The 9539-nt window shown below is 35.9% G+C and overlaps 1 protein-coding gene across 1 annotated transcript; it reads left to right on the forward strand.

The window, feature by feature from the left end:
* Window positions 1–1043: 1043 nt before the first annotated feature.
* Window positions 1044–7361, forward strand: LOC115929746. Its single transcript, XM_030999692.1, has 8 exons — window positions 1044–1187; window positions 2322–2495; window positions 3497–3537; window positions 4190–4351; window positions 4876–4993; window positions 5614–5814; window positions 6232–6272; window positions 6711–7361. Exons 4-8 carry the CDS (start codon window positions 4217–4219, stop codon window positions 6849–6851), a joined length of 636 nt encoding a protein of 211 aa, XP_030855552.1. The 5' UTR covers window positions 1044–1187; window positions 2322–2495; window positions 3497–3537; window positions 4190–4216; the 3' UTR covers window positions 6852–7361.
* The last annotated feature ends 2178 nt before the right edge of the window (window positions 7362–9539 follow it).

Genomic DNA, 9539 nt, shown 5'->3' on the forward strand with positions numbered 1-9539 from the left:
AGTCCTTTCTTTCATGAATTGAAGTGACTTTATCGCTGCAGCCTCCCCTGTCATGCCTGCTGACAGAAAAACAAAAATCGAGATCAAGTATCAGAAAAGATAAAAATGTATCTTCATACATTTTCAACATGTAACTTAATATGTCACAAACAATACAAATGTTGATTTAAAGGTAATCTCTATCCCCTTCCCTCCTCTATCAATATTTGCATTTTTCCTTTTCTAATAACTATTTATAACATTAATAACAATCCTTGGCTGTCTTTCCATCCCCAATCCCACCCTAGATCACAACAATGTAATCGTTTTTTTGCGTGTTATTTTTTCTTTCTTTTTTCTTCTTCTGCTCTTACAGTCATGTCAATATTCAATAAGAAATATTAATAAACACTGACATCTATTGAGTCGGATGATCTCACCGTGTTCCATATAGAGCAGAATACGAGATGCCATTGCAATCCTCATGATAGCTTCCCCGACACCTGTTGTTGCTACTCCTCCTACAGCATTGTCACAGTAGGCACCACATCCTGGGAAATTAAAAGATTATACGGTTAACAACTGAATTATCCCCTTCGTTTTTTTTTTATGTGTGTATTTTGGAGCATCCCCCCCCCCACCCTTTGTGATTTTTTTTTTAATTAAAAAAAAAATAAAAATAAAAATAAAAATTATGCCAATGGCTGACCTAAAAAAAGGTGACCTCATCCCCTCCCCCAAGGGAACAAATTTTCAAATTTCGAGACCAAAAAACAAAGAAAAGTGCCCTCTTACCCCCCCCCCCCCCCCCCCCCCCGCTTATTCAGCGGCTGGCTGAGTGGTTGCAATTTTTTTTGAGGTGGGGGCAAAAAAAGTGGGCCCCGGCCCTAAGAAATCCTGGATCCGCGCCTGTTGTAAGGGACAAAGTTTGCCTTACGACTATTAATTCAACCGTTCCAACACTTCCGGCACCGTCTGTCCGTGTGGTGGACTTTGTATAGCATGATCAAACAAAGTAAACAACAGATCGACAATAGACCATATTATAGGGCATAGGCATAGAACAGATTAATTGCTTTAAAACTCGAAAATGGATAGCTATTAGATTCGTCTCGCCATCGCCTCCGATGTAGCCGGTCTCTATGACTTACTCAAGGAGTATGTCGTCGAACAAGAACTTGAGGAGGTATTCAAGAACTCACGAACTAGTAAGTTTAAGCCTCATCTGCAACATGGTGTTGTTATTATACGATCGAAACATTGTATTCTAATAGACATTGATGGACATTGATTATAATCGCAAGCAGTCCTCTTCTCACCCGAGCATCCTGTGTTACAGTGTAAATTGCCATAATTATTATGGGATATCTGTATTTTCCATAATTTTCATTATGCTCACATTACCATTAGTTCGGGGTCACCTCAGAAGACAGACAGTCCATGAAATACATAGGCAAATATAGAAAAGGTCGATTTTGGAGGTTGTAGATCTAGTGAACCCTGAACAAAAATTGTGGGTATTTTAAAGCCCCACGTGACCGAGAGTGTCAATATCATGGTTTTAGCGCAATGGTTCATGATATTTGTTTATTTATTTACGTTTTTGTATTAGTATTTGGGGGGACCATTCACCTGTTACGAGGTATTAAGAGGTTAGCAAATCCCAGACGTTCAAGTAGTGGAATAATGATGTACCTAGCCCTTATAAAAGGCCGGTATATATAATCTTGCGTGGTATATTCACCTGTCGAAGTGCACATTGTACTTATTCTTATGAAATAGTCTAACTATACTTGTGTAGAATTACACTTTTCGTTTACACTTCTTGTCTAGTTTTATTTACATGTAATTTGTATCAAGTAAATACACAGTATAGCCAAAGATTATGAGGACATTCCAGTTGACTAACATGCAACCTACGTGAACAAAAAAACAGTCTCATAAAAAATATTTGTTAGGCTGCGAGATTTCGCTCTTTCGCAGGCTGTAGATCTCATGAGCTGCTGGTTTCGTATAGACTGTCGATCTCGTTAGCTGTAGATCTTGTGAGCTGTATAGGTCTCGGAGGCTTCGATGAAGTACATGGGCATCAGGGTCAGCGCTAAAAGGGAATTTGATATTATTCGCCGGCTAATTCGCCGATAAATATTTGAAGTGCTCATTACCCACCTCGCAATGTCTCACTATCACCTCTGGCTCAAAGTTGGCAACCCTAACACCCCCCCCCCCCCTTTAAAAAAAGCTTGTATACGGGCTTGAAACTATCCACTCTAATGATAGTTACAATTACGTGCGAACTATGCTGAAATATTTATATTGTTATCAATATTTTTCCTCCATAGGTTTTGAGGAACATTTCAAGCAAGTACTATTCAAAGCGTTCGTCATCGAGGTTGAGGATGAAACAGAGAACCAGAGACAGATCATTGGATGTATTTTCTTTTCCATCTTTTATGAATATGTCGTAGGCGCAACGACTTTCCCTCACTGCTGCTATATCAGGCCAGCTTTTAGAAGTATGACATTTTCTCTTTTATCATAACTCAGAAGATTTTAACCAATTGGACTACTTAATTATGTTGTAAATCCTTTATGTACCTGCATGCTGTACGAGACTATGATTGGATTTCCTTCTTGTACCTGCATGTATGGAACAAAAATCGATAAACAAAACTTGTTTGTTAGCTAACGAGTTGTTCCTTGATGGTCGTGTTTGCAGTTTTTAATGTTTTTTTAAATTAATTTTTATGTTATAAGGAACTGCATACATAAACTTATACATGAATGAATAATACAGGAAAAACAGGACCAATGTGATCAGGCCATAAAGTCTATCATAAAACTGATACATGTTGACATCTGTAACACTGTTTACAAACCTGTAGTTAATGATTAGCAGAGGAAACAAAAATCTCGATAACCGGGTATAATAAACCCAATACAATGAATAGGTATACCATTGCAATTCACCAACTGCGCCTAATAGTTTACTACTAAATACTAGGTAGAAAGCGTTCATATTGTGTTTATAATTAAATTTAGAAATGTCATTGATGACCTGATCCTTGATCGTTACCATCATTATCATCATCACCATCATCATCTTCAACATCATCATTAATATCATTATCATCTTCATCACTCCCCTCCTTCACCCCCTCCTCATGATAATCACCACCACAATCACCACCACAATCACTACCACGATCACCACCACAATCACCACCACAATCACCACCACAATCACCATCACCAAGTTTAGCATCGTCATTGTCAGAATCGCGAATATTTACTCCCTGAAAATCGCATGGAATTATGGCAATCAATATGGGCGTGGCTGACCGCCGCGGGGGGGGGGGGGGGGGGGGGGGGGGTGGCGGGAGAAATTTGTCCATGTAATGTCCCCGCCCCTGCGATAGCATTACCTTTTATATAATGAACAATGCATATACTTTCCTACTCCATTGTTGCTTACTTTGTATTTATTTGTTTTTATATTTTTATTTCGATTTGAAAGACCGTGGACTTGAGCAGAAATTGATCCAGCATACCAAGAAGGTGTGTTTTACCTTTTTAATCTAGAACCAGTATTAAGGGCATCACTCGAGAGAATGTGGGATCTGAACCCCGCCCCATCAATATTTCTTTCAGAAGAAAACAAATCAAAAGTGGTCGCTAAATATTACATTTTCACATTTTATCACATTCTTCGAATCAATTCAATTCAATGGAAATGGTTTAAATATATTGTTTACCTTCTTATAGTTGAATAGGATTTGTGACAAATGAGACTACTAGCCATCTAACAATGTAGATTCATTATGAATGATGATATGAATGATGTATTACGTTAAGACATTATCATGTACGGTGTACAGAAGAGAAATCGGGTAGTTAACAAACAACAGAAAAGCTAACTTTTGAATTCTAACTCCCTTTTGAGCCTTTATTTTTATTTTTATTTCGATATTACTGGCCAAATTAAATCTTTGTTCTCAACAGATGATACTAACATTTTTTGCTTGACTTTCTACCTAAACTTCAAGGTACAGGCTTAGCCAATTACTAATTAAAAAATAAACACCGACACATAAAAATAATAATCGACAAGATCTTTATATGATTTATTTATAGTTTGGTGTACATAGTCTCAGTCTCGTCGACATAACGTCCTCCTGGTTACTAAAAGATGAATTTTCTCCTTTCGTAGGTGTCTCGAGATGCAGATATTAATAACATGTTGACTATTTTGACACCACTGAATGCCTCATATAGAAGAGCCTTAGAAAATGAAGGTATGGACAATCGAACCAGTAGCATTGGGATAGATGTCTGGATCATGCCAAATCAATCTTCAACATCCACTCAAAAGGTAACCGTGGCGACCACGATTCCCTCATCAACCAAATCTTATGTTGTAATCAATTAAGCTTAAATTATTACCACTCTCTTTCTGTCTTTTCTTGTAAAGCTTTAGAAAATGATCGCATGTAAATTTGTTTGGTGGAAAGGGAAAGGATGTGATGTTTAATTAATTTCAATTCAGTTCAGTTCAAAGCTTGTCAAACCCCTCTGAGCACAGAAAAGTTAATTGACAATAATTCACAATCCTCTTGTGATCGTTTTTATTTATTGCAATGTTTCTTTTCATAGCTGTCTCTAGTTTGTTAATAAATGAATATCATTTTACAACGCAATTATTTTAAGAATCAATAGATAATGTACCTTTTACCATCTCTCTCTCTCTCTCTCTCTCTCTCTCTCTTTCTCCATCTCTCTCTCTCTCTCCATCTCTGTCTCTCTCTATCTCTCTCTCTCTTTCTCTCTCTCACTCTCTCTCACTCTCACATCTCTCTCCTCGTCCTTCCATCTCATTATACATGCATGTATTTACAGTGTGACGATTATATAATCCGTGACGGCACGGAACAAGATCTAAGCAATGTTTACCGTCTCCTCGAAGAGTTGGCTGAGTTGGAGAATATTACTGCTCTTTGCAAAGTCAGTAAAGAAGGTAGGCAAATGACACCAACAAAAAACAAAATAAAAGGTGAAAAGGCCAATGGAACGTATTTATTTCTAGAAAAAGTGTGAATGGAAATAACATATGTACTTATGAAGATGATTAGTAATGACAATGATGTTGAGAAAGAGGCTGAGTGGGAGGGGGGGGTACTTTTGTGGTAGATTTTTGAGATTTTGTGTGCGACTATTATATAAGGCACTTAAGGGAGAGGAGGGATATGCTTTCTACACTAAATGGTGCTTTCGATATCTGTCAATCTCCTTAATGCGTAATTTTACGTCATTCAATACAAGCAATAATATAATTTCACTGTGGCATCAAATTGTATTAATACGGGCGGAGGATCTGTGGAAGATTGATGAAAATCATTTAAAACAAAAACAGAAGTAAATTGACAACGTATGAGCAGGGACAGTTATAGTATTCATATCAGGTGTTATAATTACATGCCTCTCAAAACATGGCTAAGTTGTCTCCCATTGTCATATACCTAATAAATATGATTTGAATATTGTGCCCGAAAATCGTAATAAATTCATTCAGTCATTCTTAAAAAGACAGAAAGAATGAAAAATTCATTTAGTGTGTCTTTCTTTTTTCTTTCTCAGAATTCGAACGCGACGGTTCAGTCGACAAAGCACTGTACGGGTCCGTCATCGTGGAACATCGACATCGTGTCGAAGACCAGGATGAAGAGAGCGAAGTCGTCCACGACATCGTGGGTTGTATGCTCTATTCTAAGATGTACTATGCTTTGATAGGGCAGACATATCTCTTACAAGGTCTCTATCTCAAGCCGGCGCAGAAGGGTAATGACTCTAATAGTAATAATCCTAACTACTAACAATTTCAAATTCAAATTCATTGAAACAGAATACAAAATTGTGGATTATTTTCAATATACAAGTATTTACAAAAGTATCAAAGTACTACATGTACAAGCATGACTTTGTAAAATACAATCCGTGGCGTAGCAAAATGTCTCCTCATTAAGGGGCAAATTAAAGGTGCCATTGTGGTGGATGAGACAGAGTGACGAACGTACCAGATAATCCTCTATTCGAGTTATACCTGTCCTTTATTTGAAAAGAATGTAGGGATGTGCCTCCGTGCCCCTTTATGATGTTTGCCATATTCTGCCAGGAAATCGTGGCAGTGCAATTTGAACTTGAAATTACCGTTTCCACGTCATGACTTCTCTTTTGTATTTGTTTTTGTTATTTCAGGCAAAGGTTTAGGCAAGGCTTTACTCCGTGCAACACTACAGGTAAGCTAGGTAGTTACATTCACATCACAACTTCAAAGTAATAATGACAAGTGGTTCATTTTGCCATACTTTTAGTACAAAGTACAGCAATAACGTTACAGAGGGTGGTGCATATGGAATCATTCTGGAGTCCATTTTTGTCGAAAATCGAACAAAATCTACTGTGTAGATTTGACCAAAGTAACATTAATAGAATGATGACTGTTTTTCTATCCCCGTGATTACAAACTCATTATCAAGTTAATTTTGACTAATGCTGAAAATCAAAATTAGTAAGTGAAAACTTTTTGAAAAATCCAACAAAGAATACCGAAAGTTATTAATCTTTAAAACTTTGATAGTAAATGCTTATAGATATTCAATGAATATGAATATAAACGTCGACTAAAGAGAAATTGGTATCAACAAACCTAAATATTCTTATATTTTTTCTAACAGGCTTGCAAGAAACGCAGCGGTGACGGCTTTATGATCATTATACAAAAGGAGAATAAGACCTCCCAATCACTCTTCCGATCATTACACGCTATCAACTTAACACAATCAACACACATTGAATGGATTCAAGTAATATTATAAGAAATACAGATTGTAAAATGATTTAGAAATTGTCTGAAATAAACTATTTACTGTACGTCTTGTTCATAAATCAGCCTGAGATATTATGAGAAGCAAGATGATGGGAAGTGACAATGGCCTAGAAATCCTTCGACGTTACTCCACCAGTTATCTGACTATGATTAGAGTTAATCTTACCTTGATATAATATTGATATTATGTCTATCGAAAATTAGTATTAGATTTCCCTAAACGATACGTTCATAATTTACCTGAAGATTTTAGTGGTGCCATGGTTTTTCATGAAGAATAGTTCTATTAAAGGATAATTAATAAGCGGTTTATTTCATGTGCATGTTTTGGGGAGATATCTAGACAAAGTCCATTTCCCATTATTGTTTAATATTTTAATGTACTTATTTATATTTTAGTGAAAGATTTTGCATGTTATTTACAGTACTTATTGCAAATATATGTGTTTTTGTAATGTGATTTTTATGGAAATAATAAACTTAATTGAAGGTAATTGAATTGAATGTTACATTGTGTATTCTTAACTGATTAATTCTGATTGAAGACGATCGAAAAGATTTTCGAAAATTCATTATGAGGCAACCACAAATAACCTTGGCCATTACTTATTGAAATATGCCAATTGTAAAACAATTCGAACATAGTTTTCTATGGAATACTGACTTTGTCATTATTTCTCGAAAGTCTTCGCGATTGTGTTATGTATTAGTGAATGCTTTTGACGTTCATAGAATGATGTTCTAGGTTTGATGCTCGCTCAGTGCTAAAATTATCCCTCTCTACCAAGGTACAAGGGTACCTTACCGATGATGGGTAATCAGGATTATTGCATGGCCCCTCAAGAAGAGCAGTATTAAAACATTGTAATGATGGTATCACATTCTTTGTTGGATACACTGATTCATTCATTTATTGATTCATAGATAGCTCGATTACTTCATAATTAAATGTATTTTTGATGTAAAATAATTGGATGTGAAACATCGTGACACTGTCTTCTCTTATTGATGTCTTCTCTATGATATATTCATTCATTCATTCATTCATTCATCTGGTATTGTACCAGGCCGGGAGCCTTGCTCTAACCTCTTCATAACAAAATTAATATAAACTAGACATGTATGATTTTCTTTTGTTATACAACTTAATTCACCTTTACAGACGGGTACATTCCCTTCTGCAGCTAGGTCAGCCATTATTAGACTTTATTAGCAAAATCTTGATAAAGATTGCTTGTCTAATTATAGACCTGTGTCAAATCTAAGTTTCTTGGAAAAGCTCATTGAGAAAATTGCTTGTCGTAGACTCACGGATTACACATTAATGAAATAGATAGTGGGATCCTAACCAATCTGCATATAGACCCTATCATAGTACTGAAAGCGCACTTATTAAAGTAAAAAATTAATATTCTGTCTACTATTGATAAAGGTCGAGCAGTTTTATTGTTGTCATTAGATCTGTCAGCAGCCTTTGATACTATTGGCCGTCATATTTTAATATGTCGGTTATCAACAAGGATGTGAGCTGGGGTGCAGCTTTGAGATGGTTTAGGTCATACTGGTCCACATGACTTGTGTTGAATTTAGAGGGAAACAGTCAGTAGTAGCTTTTAACAAAGTTGGTCTCCCTCAATAATCCGTGTTTGGACCCATAGGATATATTATATACTTTGCCTGGGCCAGACATCGCTAGACATTATAACGTTTCATATCACACTTATGCTGACAGTCGTTTGACCCTAAGCAACCTAATTGCTTAGATACTGCATTAAAAACTCTCTTCAGATTGTGTCACATATATAAGTACGTTGATGGGAAGGAATCAACTTAAACTAAATGAGGAAAAAACAGAGTTTTTGTAATCGGCTCCAAACACAACTTGGGAAACATTAATGATGTTAATATCACATTTGGAACCAGTCAGATTGCACTATCTATACATCGGTCAAGAACTTTGGTGTAATTTTCGATTGCAACATGTCCATGTCTAACCAAATAAACCAGCTCTGTAAATCTGTACGATTTCAGTTGAAGAATGTATCACAGATAAGGAAGTATGTATCTGAAGATGTCATCATGTGATTCGCAGTCATGTTCTTTCCCGGTTGGATTATTGTAACGGGCTTTATTATATTATATTACGCGGTATCATGTGATTTTGTTTTTCTTTATGCATTCGATTATTGATGCAATGTTTCACACTTCTGGGCATATAAAAAGATCAAGACTCACGATCAATAATTTTCATGGATCTTTCTGCCTGGTCCCTGAAATTTCTAACATAAAATGTTACAAGATTGAGCTCACCGGATAATAATTTACAAAAAGGCTCAATTTCAAAATTCACAATGTGGCTTATATTAAAAACTCGCGTGAACCAATAACATAATGTTTTCCTTTCATCCCATCTTTACCACATCTTCCATTTGTAATTATTCATCAAACTCGTACTTTTGCATAATGTCAGTAATATTTTCGTAATTATTTAGATATCTTTCATTTTTATTTCATTTATTTATTGTCATTTATTGGTCCATAAGAACTGACCAGCAGCACAGGCTGAATGAATCACTTTACAACTAAAATAATACAAAATATACAAAGGGATGTTAACACATTCGAAACACGCTTGAGGCTACATTTTAATGCTTAAAATGCTTCTGAATGAAATCGT

Source organism: Strongylocentrotus purpuratus, unplaced genomic scaffold, assembly GCF_000002235.5.
Source record: "Strongylocentrotus purpuratus isolate Spur 01 unplaced genomic scaffold, Spur_5.0 spur5_scaffold_5, whole genome shotgun sequence".
Lineage (NCBI taxonomy): Eukaryota > Metazoa > Echinodermata > Echinoidea > Camarodonta > Strongylocentrotidae > Strongylocentrotus > Strongylocentrotus purpuratus.